This window comes from Astyanax mexicanus, chromosome 2 (genome assembly GCF_023375975.1).
Source record: "Astyanax mexicanus isolate ESR-SI-001 chromosome 2, AstMex3_surface, whole genome shotgun sequence".
Classification (NCBI taxonomy): Eukaryota; Metazoa; Chordata; class Actinopteri; order Characiformes; family Acestrorhamphidae; genus Astyanax; species Astyanax mexicanus.
In genome coordinates this window covers 62,227,593-62,240,441 of record NC_064409.1, presented here as the reverse complement: position 1 = coordinate 62,240,441, position 12,849 = coordinate 62,227,593, and the positions used below count along the sequence as shown (strand labels likewise).

Genomic DNA, 12,849 nt, shown 5'->3' with positions numbered 1-12,849 from the left:
AAATTCTTTGAATGCATTTTTTGTGCAGAAAGCAAATCAGGTGTTCACCGCACCTGTCCTACTCGTTAGACTAATCACAGAACTCGTTACCTGGAAAAAAATTTGCTCAGCTGAGCTTTCCAAAAGGCCCATTTAGGCCATTTAACTGTGACACTGTTGTTTTATTGACTTAGAATAATGGAGAAACCGTTTCATTGAATTAGAATAATTTTTATTATAATTACAATCATCACTTTCTCAGTATTTTGTGGCTGCCCCCTTGGCTTGTATGACTGCCTGAAGTCTCCGCGGCATCGATTTGACCAGCTTGTCGCAAGTTTCCGCACTCACAGCTTCCCAGGCAGTGGCGATGTTCTGCTTCAGTTGGTCCAGCATAGTAGGCTTTCTGTTGCGAATTTTCCGCTTGACGATGGCCCAAAGGTTTTCAATGACATTGAGGTCAGGCGAGTTGGCCGGCCATGCCAAAACTTCAAGCTGTTTTTTAGTGAACCAATCTTTGGTCGACTGTGCCGCATGGGCCGGTGCAAGATCCTGTTGAAATATGAAGTCTTCTTCGCCGAACTGTTCCTCAACAGTCGGAATCAGGAACGTTTCCAGAACATCTTGATATACGGCAGCATTGACAGTCTTCTTGAGGAAGCAGAGTTTCCCTACACCTCGAGCGGACATGCATCCCCAGACCATAACACTCTGGGGAAACTTGACGGATCTTTTCACGCACTCGTGGTTGTAGGTTTCGCCACCACGACACCAGACACGAGGACCTTGGTCACCGAAGGAGATGCAGAAGCGTGATTCGTCACTGAAGACCACTTTCTGCCAGTCTTCAGCAGTTTCTCCATTTGTTTCTTGTTCAGCATCGGTTTTACTGCTGGAACGCGAGATTTGAAGCCGAGTTCGCGCAGACGACGGTAAGTGGTTGATCTGGAGACGTCAGCGCCGGTCTGCTTGTTCCACAAGTCGGTGAGCTCGGAAGTGGACTTGAACCGGTTGCTGACTGCGATCTTTCTCAGCTGCTTGTTGTCGCGAGCAGAAGTTTTTCGGACGCCGGAACAGTTGGTGCGCTTGCTGCAGTTTTTCTTGAGAGCTTTGCAGACGGAAGACTGGCTGATGCCGAGCTGCTCAGCAATTTTAGTTTGGGTCAAGCCTTGTTGGCGAAGGGCTTGAATTTGAGCCACTATTCCGGTTGAGAGGTCGCGCTGCTTACCCATGATTGATTTTACAACTTAGAAATTCTACTCAACCCTGACTTTATACTGCACAGTGAACACTCTTCACAGAAAACAAAAATTCGAGCATTTATTCTAATTCAATGAAACGGTTTCTCCATTATTCTAATTCAATAAAACAACAGTGTCACAGTTAAATGGCCTAAATGGGCCTTTTGGAAAGCTCAGCTGAGCCAACTTTTTTCCAGGTAACGAGTTCTGTGATTAGTCTAACGAGTAGGACAGGTGCGGTGAACACCTGATTTGCTTTCTGCACAAAAAATGCATTCAAAGAATTTCATGATTGCACTATTTCAAATTATTCTAATTCGTTGACCAGCACCTGTAATATGTTGTGTAGTCCACGACTACGTTTAATCCCTCCCGGGAACACGGACCCTAAAATTCTAACTGCTTTTTAACAGGCTGATAGAAAACTATTCCTTTTCTAAAAAGAGACAGACAAAATGCACAAGCACATTGACCAGATCTTTCTCACTTTATTATACATTAAATAGGAGTGATGAAAACAATGGCCAAAAAAAGAAAAAGAAGAATAATTTGATTTGGGAATCACCACGCTGAGTGTAATTCATTATGGGGTCAGAACAGTGGTCATTTACTCACAAATGCACCTTGCACGCATGCACGCACGCACGCACACACACACACACTCATTTCTCTCACATTCACATCTTCACACTCTCCCTTACACACACACATACATACACCAGTCACTAACAGAGTGCATCTCTAAACTCTCATAAAGTGACATTCATTTAAACAAACAAAAAAAAGCACAATTTACAAAATATCCATCTTTCAGTATCACAACTGTACAAAGGTTGTTAAAATACGTTTTGCTATTGGCACACCAAAGATGGGGAAGGGGTGAGAGAATGAAAAAAGAGCGAGATAGAGAGAAAGAAAAAACATTTCCACATATTCTACTGCTAACCAGAGTGCTATAAGGTTACCTTATTTTAAAAGAAGAGGCAACCAAACAGCTCAAAATACCCAATACCTGCATTAACATTGCATAATAATGTTGATCCTGATTTGTGTTTTCAGTTTGTATGTTAGCCTCCTTGAGATGCAGCATTAGCAATAATTCAAACAAATTAAATTGAGTAATATATAATGGCTGCAAATGAAAAAAAAAACTATGATTAAGGACCCATGGTACAAAATAAAGAATAAAAAAAGAAGGCAACATTGTTTTTGTATGATTTTTTTTAACATCTCTTGCGTCAGAAATGTTACTATTTTTTAAGGTAAGTATTGCCATTAAATGTTCACAACAGCCATTCAGTTTTAAATGAACCACAAAAGGCAGTCCTGCAAAACTTATTCTGGAAAGACTCAGACCACGCTGCATTCTTTCACTCATTCACCCACGTTTCTGCTTGGCCTCAGAAAACATGCACGTGATGAGAAACACAAACAATAAGAATCTGAAGGGCATCAGCACAGCCAGTCTAAATATCAGCCCTTAGACAAGGCATTTGGTTGATCCATTTGTTGACCTCCCCTCCCCTCTGCATATTTGCATCAGTTCATGGATAATATTCAGAATAATGTTTATAATGGTTAGTTGCCCACTTTGACATCCTAATATCCTTTGCAGAGAAAGAAAACTCCATCTAGAAAATATTTTGGCTGGGTGCAAATGAGTGCATTTTATGTCAACATCTTAAAAAAAAAAAAAAAAAAAAAAGGAGAGGAGAGGAAACATAGGCCTCCACTGGTTTTAAACATTAGAAACTCTACAGTCTAAGATTATGTCCACACATATCTGTGTATTAAAATTCTCACATTTACTTATAAAATTATTTCTGTACATGTAGTGTAGTATGCATGTCACAAACTCTAAATCAAAACAAAGCCGTGTGTGTGTAAAAAACAGTAGCATACAGGTGTTCAATAATATTTATGAATTTTGACAAACACTAATTGAGATTCGAATTCCATTTTTAGAGACCACAAATTAGGTCAAAAGCAGTTTGAATATGGACAGGAAGCTAAAACAGATACATCTTTTTTTTTTTTTTTTAAATATTCAGATGTGTGTGGACAGGTCCTTAAACTACTATGCTTCTTCTTGGAACCAAAAGTGGTTCATCTACAGCATCAGACAAAGAACCTTTTGAAGCATATATCACAAACCTTAGCTCTATGCTGCAGAAACCCATGTTTCAGACCATTTTTTCTTTACTCCAACACCACTTCTTTTAGTGTGTCTAGTACTGTTAGTCTCTAAACTCAACATTAAAACCAGAACAATAAACTTGAAAAGACGGTAAATAATAAATGCTGTGAAAGAATGCAATGTAGACATGTTAAAGGGCGCACGGGCTAAAACTACCCCACTTACACAACATTGGCTGTTTAACACAGTATTTTAAAACTCTTTGCTTTTCTCGAGGAGATTACAGAAAAGAACAGCATGCAATTGAAAAAAATCAAAGTTTAGAGCTTACAACCGACACACTTTTAAAGGCTGACATGGATCTGTAAATAGACTAGAATGGAAGCCTGCATGCTTGTGTTACACAGTGGTGGAGCTATATTATAATAAAAAAAAATTAAAAAACACCCCAAACAGCGTTGGTCCTACTTTAAGACGCTTCAATATGCCTGACACTTTCAAATTTGAAAAGTTGTGCAAACCATTAAATACATTACAAAAATTTTCCAAATCACTGCCTTGTTGCCGTTAATATCAGTACAACGATTAAAAGCAATAGTTCAATGCATTCCTTGCACTGCATGCACTTGTTTGCGCTATGGCCCTAAATCATACATCCAAATATTCACTTTTAAAATTAAGAGGCACATATTTGTGTGTTGCCTATTTATGCATATTCTGCTAAATACGATTAATCTGCTGGATTGGAGCAATTTAGGGAAGAAAAAAAAAAACACCTAATATTCACAAACAACAAAAGAAAAGCAAAAAAACTAATAAAAAAATAATTTCACAACTTGTACAGTCAACAACAATGCAGGACCAACACTTTGGGGCAACTGGCACCAGACAAGAAAAAGCTTATTTGTTTGTAGAGAGCAAATGTATGAAAACCGCGATCCGTTCTGTATGTTGAAGAGGCTAATAATTTAGTGTAATGTACAAAATGCAGTTCTTTCATATTTCAGCTGTTCAGAGTCGATACTGAAATGGAGGCATTATTCACATTAGTATACACTTTGTCTTGGACTTCTTTTTTTTCTTCTTGCCTTCCTTGCTCATCTTCTCCTTGTGCTTTCGAATTTCTCGGACTAATGTGTAAAAGGCGTCGTCAACACCCTTAAAAACAGAAAAAAATCAAGTTAATACAAGTACACACGGACGGCACTTCTGCTACAAACATTCACCGAAAGAAGAAAAATAATCAAACCGCAGAGCTACAGGAGCCACTGCCTGTTGCTCCAGGCAGAAGTTGCCCAGCTACACTGATCCAGAACCAGCTTAAATTCTAAGTTTGAATTTATTTAATTAAATAAAGTCAAATGAATAAACAGCTTTTCTCAGATCAGCTTACTCGGGCAGGTTCTACCTTTCTCCCCAGCACAGCCCCATTGATTGGTGGAGGTAAGGTGTGTACCAGCAGCAAGAAGCTGGAGAAGCCCTTAGCAGGGCAAGAGGCGGTGCCAGCTTGGCCCAAACTTACCCGTCCTACATCACAACACATTTTTTAAGTGGGATGCAGCGTGGCGTCTTTTCTTCTTTGCTGAGTTTTTTCAGACGGTATTGCCTGATCTCCCGGACCAGAGTGTAAAAGGCATCCTCCACTCTCTGTAGCGCAAAACACAACTCCCTTCAACGTTAGGGGATGTTTTGGGGGGGTAGTGTGTTGGAAATAAGGAGCAGGTGGCTGATTTGGGTTCTAGTATAGCAAGCCAGTTAACATTCTTTAAAAGCTAAAAAAATTACTAAAAAAAAAAAATTATAAATCCTTAAAATAGAGAATACTAATACAACTAAATTACAGTGACATCCAAGCAGATGACCAAGTTGATTTATGGACAAATCGAACACAAAGCAACACCCAAGTAATTACAAAAGCATCAATACAGCCAGAAAAGAGAATTTGTAAGGTGATAAGATTTCCGTGGTGTCAGGTGGCATAACTGGGAACAGAGGTTGAAAGAAACTGAATCAGTAGTTGCATTATATCCGCAACACCGTAAGGAGTTGTGATTTGAGCACTGCAGAGAGACACAGAGGTTTACCACATACGCTCGGCATCAGCAATTTCCCCAAACACCATCCCTGCCCTAATATATTCAGTGATTCAAGAGATTTTTTTAAGAAGCCATTCCAATTCAATCATCTTGTTATGCAGGGGGTCCTTAAAAATGTCCACAAAGCCTAAAAGGTATTTCTTAAAAATTCTGACCACCACAACGCTTGCTGGTTTCACTAAAGGGCTTTTCAGTTAAAGAAAACCCAAAATCTGATCAGGTGTTGTATCAGTCACGATTTAAATACAACAGTCAGTGTCTGATTAGCAATGGAACTAATAAATAAATGAGAAATGACTCATTCAGCAGAGTAGCACTGTTTAAACAGAACAAAACACCAGGCGCAGCAAACAAATATCCCCTTAGATTAAACAAAATCAGCATTCTGTCAAAATGTATCCAATAATACAGCCAGCTGCAAACCAAAAACACCCATGCATGATTAAAATATTCAAATTAAATTCAACATGACATGATTGTTGGTAGAACATTCTCCCTAGTAAGGATTCTCCCTAGATCATTTACTATGCTACTTTGCTCTTCTGCACATGCACATCAGTTTTAATCCGAGAACTGTTCCATCAAATGTCAGATGTAAGTCGCATTTAAAAGATAAAAGGGAAAAACTGTATAAACATTAACAAGTTTAAAATCTTAATTTTCCATGACACTGTCTTAATCATTCTTAAACACTTTCAAACATTTCAGTTAAAATGCTAGGTCTGCACAAATATAAATAATGATAATCCATAATATCGCGATAATTATTTTTAGCAAATTCTGTTCCAAGATCAGTTATTTTGGAAATCGCAGGTTTCTGAGGTTAAAAAAAAATACTATACTGGTAATTACTGGTAAAAAAAAAAAAAATTGTAACTCAGGAATAGCAGTGCTAACCAAAACATAACTGTGTACCCCCACATAACTGGCTTGCCATATTGTTTCTCTGCATCTGCCTGTCCTAAGCTCTGAATAACTGAACCCTTTCAGTTCTATTTTAGTCACAGAAAGAAAAAATAGATTTGCGCCAGCAGCTATTTAAAAATGACTGCAGTAATAATTGCTCATTAATTGCCTGATCTTAGTTTAAATCCTATTAAACATGCTCTGGCTAATTGAGTTTTTCCTCCTTTTTTCAACTGATTTATGAAACTGCTTTGCATCATAAGAGTCATATTTGCACATTTTGCAGGTGTTGTGTACCTGTCTCGTTTTTGCTGAGGTCTCGATGAAAGGAATTCCATAGCTGCGTGCTAAATCCTGAGCCTGCTTAGTATCCACCGTACGTGACGGCAGGTCACACTTATTTCCCACCAGCACCATGGGGACGTCCTCAGAGTCTTTCACTCTCTTAATCTGCTCTCTGCAAAACCACACACGCACGCACACAAAAAACACAACAGGGTAAACAGAGGGAGGGTCAGAGAAGAGGAGTCTAGTAATCAGGTTCTCTCCTGTTACTCACCCTGAACAGCCAATACAGAAAAAGGTCACAGAAGTACAGAAGAACATGCCTGTATGCTATCCAGTTGCCCTGTTGTTCAACTTTATTGTGCTCACCTGTAGTGGTGAATGTCCTCAAATGACTTTGTGTTATTGATTGCAAAGACACAGAGGAAGCCCTCTCCGGTCCTCATGTACTGGTCTCTCATGGCGCTGTACTCCTCCTGACCTGCTGTGTCCAGGATGTCCAGTAGGCAGGTCTCTCCGTCAATCACCACCTGCTTTCTATACGAATCCTACATGGATATGAGGAGTATGAGGAAATATTAATCACAAACTACAACACACTTAAAAATAAGTGACTTACATGGTTCTTTGAGCAATGCCACATAAAGTAAGAATTTACATCTCTAGTTTAATTTAATGGAATGCAAGAAATTGAGAGTAACAATTACTGCGTCAAGAATGACCACACGAGAAAATGCAGATTTTCTTGTATATTTAAATATTGTTATTCATTTTAGCAGGGGTATTTAACACGTCTTTTTAGCAACTTGATCTTATTGAATTTTATCAAGCCAACATCTTAAATGCTATTCCTTTTACAGCATGGAAATTAATTAACTTTACTTTGACACTTCTCTGGCTGCCATTTTTTCAGGACAGTATTGAACTGTCAATAGCTCTCTATACCCTAGTCTACCAAACAGTGACCTCTCTTGCTAACGTCGCTGAAAGAATATTTGGAACACTACTTAAAAGGGAAGGGCTGTAAGAAACCATCTAACAATAAATTAATACATTAATACAAACATAAAATCAATGGTGAATATATGATTCACAGTATTACAAAAACTGCTAAATATGAATCCCAATAAAATAATCCCCCTTTTTTCTTCTCCATCCCACCATTACCCTTTGCCCTTCTAAAATGTTTTTCTTCTATGTCCTCTAAATGCAATGCACTGCACTGTACTGTACTGTAATATAAACTAGAATGCATATAAAAAACCTTTATACTTAATCTTATACTAATAATAGGAATAACTTAAGAGGCATAACTTGCTCATAAATGCATAGAAAATTGACATGTCTAACAGGCTGCATCCTCAAATACTGTCAATCTCAACATCCCAGACCATTAGATACTGCCCGCACTAATTGAGGAAGCCTATAAGACTGTATACAGCATTTCACAACAGTATCCCAACACAGCAACATCATAGCTTAAATAGATTAATTTCGATGAATAACATTGATAGAATACTCACTAAAATACGGCGAGGGCGCAGTGAAACATTATCTCCCAGTAGGTGTAAGCACAGATTAATAGATTACACTTGTGCTCTGAGAGCAACAGGTTATTTCTTAGTGCTTAAAAAAATACATCAATTACTCAGACACGTGCTACTGCATACTTAGACCAGGAAGTAAGGAACCAGTGGTGGCTGAAACTAGAAAAACCAGCTCAGTTTTTACACCACCATTATGTTTTCTATTAAGTTGTTTTCTCTTTGGGGTAGGATGATGGCATTTGGAGGTGGGAACAGTGGTAACACAGAATCTCAGCGAGCAACAACCACAAAGTATATCACAAAGCTCTGTAATTCCTATTTAGACTAGTATGTAAGTAATAAACTATGACATCTACACACAAGCAACGCAATGACCATTAAAATGAGTACTGACCTACAGCAGAATATAAATATCATCTTCCTACATTATACAAATATATCTTGACAATATAAGGTTGTGAAAGGTATGACTTTTAATGTATACTACATAATTAACCACAATTTACCTCTATAGTTGGGTCGTATTCATCCACAAAGTGGTTCTGGATGAGCTGGATGGTAAGAGCGCTCTTGCCCACACCTCCAGCACCCACCACCACCAATTTATACTCAGTCATTCTTCACCTGAAATGAACAAAGTACACAAAAACTATAGTCAGTAACATTCAGATTTACCACCAAAAAGCAATGCTTTAGACCCCACATTACATGGTTACCAATTTCTTAATTTTTTAAACTGGTACTTATGTTCAATTTAAGTGTTTACAGTGAGCTACCTTCAGGAGCCTCTGAAAACAGACCAGCTTTTGTAACTTCTTCACTACATTATGTCTTTCCTTTCCATTATAAACTTAAAATGCTGAGCTGTGCTGAATCACATGCACAGTTTACCACAGCACAACGCTCACTGAAAGGTGTCCAATGACTTCAGCAATCATAATTACAGTACTTGAATTTCAGTCGAGAAAGGACGGCTTAAATCATCGAGTAGTTCCCACACAGGTGATTTTTTACTGTGTGTGAGTCACACCAACGCAAACAGAGGTCTGGACTAAAAAAACTAGTCACACCACACTGTCTACAGCACATTTGGGAGTCACCAGCAAAAAAGAAAAAAAAATATTTATACCATTTGACCTTTACTCCAAATGTAATTAATCAGTCTGGACTTATGGGTGGCAGAAAAATGTAGTTGCTAATTTTAGTGCACAATTTGATGTATACATTAATAGAAAAGGCTTACTGTACACACCAAACAAGTCACAGCTGATTGACTACACTTAAGGGTAAAAGTGTAAATTTGACACTTGGGTGAGCCATTCCTTCAATCCAGACTGAGCCAAGAACCTTGGTTTAAGAATAATGTACGCCTTTATCGAAAGTTCTATATTTTTACGTACAGGTTAAAACTAATACTATATCAATATGATTTTCCACTGGACTCTTAAAAAGAGAAAGCAGCACTGACTGGTTTAAACTGTCTCAAACACAGGCCTAATCCTATCTGTATCTGGAGAGTCATCATGTTTGTCAATCATCCATTAAATAATTCCACACTTCCACACAAGATTATGGGAAATAGACAGTGTCTGTTGTGATCAGACTACAATGCACACAGGTCATCATTTGGAGACCAGGCCTTCGTTTTTAACTCTTGAATGACAATGGCTACGATTTTAAGCAACACTTAAAAACCAGCAAAGTCCTACAAACAAAGATGGCTAACCAGAGAAGAACATAAACCCAACACACCACCAACCACTTTTGTGGCCACTTTCAGAAGACAATAGAAAACAACTGTCAAAAACAAAGAAAAAGAAAACAAGGGGTATGTTAAGGGTTCTTTATCTAGCTAGTCAGAAGCTTTTGGTTGTTTCACCATCATCCATCATACAGATGCATGGCAATGTTCCTAAAGCAAGAACAAATTTTGTTTTCAAGAAAGGCATACGGATATCACGTTAAGTCCATTCTAAAGCATTAGACGCAGTAAAAGAACACAAACAGCAATGGAAAAACAGAAAAATCAATTCATTAATAAATAAAGTTAAATTAAGTCTCTGGCAGATACAATCTCAGAACATTGAAAGTAACTACAGCTTTAATCTGGGCCTTTACGTTTAATCGCGCAACATTTGTGAATGAAGAACTTTCCTAAAATCACCAAGAGTTCTAAAGAATCATTCGACTGTCTCCAATTAGATTTGAGACAAAAGGAAAACACTGAATTATTATTAGGAACACAATTTTTAAAGGCTGAGAAACTAATAAGCATAATCTTTCCCTCATTCCAAAACTCTGTTAAATCAAATGTAACAAATAAACGTATAAACCTTTTAGCTCCACTAAACAGAAAGGGAAAATATGACAAAGGTAAAACTTAAGTAAAAAAGTGCATATCTTTGACTTTGTTAGGAATAACTTAGAGGATCTATTAAGAAATAAGGTTTGTGTGTTACGTTTAACTAAGAGTTTATAAGTGTATCCATTTTTTGACTATTCGAGGCTTAATTTGAAATCTGAAATTGAGAGTAAAACCTCATTATTTCATTTTATTCATTTAGTATAGTAAAGCTTTTTTTTTTTGCTTCTCACAATCTGCATATTGTAACAATCAGTTTGGATTACACCATTTTCAATTTAAAAGCCAACAAGGTGAAAATGCATTTTTTAAGATGATACAGAAATAGAAAAAACTTGACGTACTGCCAATTCACTTATATTTTTTTATTTAAGAATTTAGCCTCAAACTGTCCGAAAATAGGCCCGATAAACGGTACACTGGTCAAACAGGGCCTGACTGACTGACTGGGGCGTTCTCGGGTAGCTATGGACGGTAGCTAAGCTAACCAGCTAGCCAGCTTGGCTAGTTAACTAGCTAGGTGGCTAAGCTAACCTACAGCCTCAACAGCTGAGCTAGCTTAGCTAGTTTACCAAAAACAATAGCTTGAGAGTTAGCATTTACAGCACTAAACACAACAGGCTCGAGTTCGGTCGTGCACACTGTAATTAGCCGTTACTGTTTTTTGTTTAGCGTTTCTGTAGCTAGTACCTACCTTCAGTGTTTTAGCTTAGCCGAGTTCCGCGTCCACGAATAATATTAGCCCAGCGTTCGAGCCCACAGCCTACAGTCCGCTCCTCAGACCCGAGCCGGTCATTGCTTCGAGGTTAGGTAGTTAACTAGCTAGCTAGTTTATCTCGATGCTGCGCCTGTGAAGCTGACTAGCTCACTAACCGCCTACCCGAGCCTATTTTCCGCAGCGGGGACTGTGGTGTTTTATTCCTCGGCCTGTTCGCTCGCTCGCTCGCTCCCTGCTCTCGACTGAGCTTCACACACAAAATATGGGCGGATACGGTGTGGCTGAGCGCAGCCCAGCGCTAAGATCACTTACCCAGGGAGCAGTGCACCACAGCACGGGCGGGCTTTCCTGGCTCGTTTCGGTACTTCCTAAAGGCTGGACGACAAGCCTAAAACGTGTACATGAGCTGCGCAGCCCTCTCGACCTGCTACTACTACTAATTCCAAGCCTCAGCTTGCATCTTTCATTCTGCACGCTGCTGCTGCCTTAAGGGCACACTGTGACCAGATCGATATCCCTTCAATAACAGGCGATGCAGAACAATGCAGCTCGACAGGGCGTCATCGGTTCATACTAACTTTTAAAAATAGCTTTTCAGAGCTTTTACAGACAACCCCCTTTAAATCACTGCAGGCTTGTCGGTGCAGCCTAACCAAACGAAGCAAAGCGAAAAGTCAGCACAGTGTTGTAACCGGCTTTTGACAAGCACCATTGTAAGCAGCGGGACGCTGAGTGTAGCCGAGCTTAAATAGGCCCTAAATATAACCGGGGACGTCTTGGACAGACGTCAGCCCCCATGCATGAATCTGATTGGCTGAACGCGCTATCGATCACGAGGCCGTGGGACCAATGCGTGTACCGCAACTGGGTTGTTCTAAAATAGTGTTGTTACTCTGCCTCATGTGGTTTCTTAAATATATCTGATTACTAATAAAATTTAAGATGTGCCATATAAATGAATACATCAAATATATCCAGCTTAATAGTTAGTAATTTGGCATTGTTAAAGTGTTAAACAATTTTGGCAGGTTCATTATATCACTCATAGAACTGGTAAAGTAGTGTTTTTTTTTTATTTTGGGAGCATATATTAATTAGTAGATTTTTAGCATTTTAGTGAATAATATAAATATAAACATACTTGTCAAGTTTTTTTTTTAGATAAAATATCATTTCAGGTGAAATAGTTTTGTTGCCTTTGTAAAACAGATGGAACATTATATTAAACTATAAATTCATCTTCGAAACAACAACAAACAAACTACACTCTATTAAATCTGTTAAAGCGTGTGTGTATATTCTTTTTTAAAATATTAAATATTTGTGTAACTATATTATCATTCTAGCAATATTATTATTTCTGTCTTGGGTACACTATTATATGCATGCACTTATATATATTGAATATAGATTGAATATATATTCAATCGTGTACTACATTCGTTTTCACAAAAAAAACGCACTGGGCCGAAACCTGCCCCTCCCACATGTTTATTAGTCGGACAGATGATGCTTACATTTTTTCAAAATTAGTGGATGAGCTATTTCCAGCTGCCTGAAAAACAACTGGGCTGACGG

At 38.4% G+C, this 12,849-nt stretch overlaps 1 protein-coding gene across 3 annotated transcripts; it reads right to left on the bottom strand.

The window, feature by feature from the left end:
* Positions 1-2,901: 2,901 nt before the first annotated feature.
* On the bottom strand, positions 2,902-12,008 carry kras (v-Ki-ras2 Kirsten rat sarcoma viral oncogene homolog). Of its 3 annotated transcripts, none has more exons than XM_007228118.4 (6): positions 11,584-12,008; positions 8,698-8,815; positions 7,014-7,192; positions 6,657-6,816; positions 4,880-5,004; positions 4,381-4,515 (listed from the first exon to the last, which is right to left on the bottom strand). In XM_007228118.4, the coding sequence occupies exons 2-5, from the start codon at positions 8,806-8,808 to the stop codon at positions 4,885-4,887; spliced, it is 570 nt and encodes a 189-aa protein (XP_007228180.1). In that variant the 5' UTR covers positions 8,809-8,815; positions 11,584-12,008; the 3' UTR covers positions 4,381-4,515; positions 4,880-4,884. The 3 variants fall into 3 exon arrangements, with proteins under 3 accessions (XP_007228182.1, XP_007228180.1, XP_007228179.1); XM_007228117.4 differs by lacking the exon at positions 11,584-12,008 and adding an exon at positions 11,248-11,577; XM_007228120.3 differs by lacking the exon at positions 4,880-5,004 and having other exon boundaries at positions 2,902-4,515; positions 11,584-12,005.
* Positions 12,009-12,849: the final 841 nt, after the last annotated feature.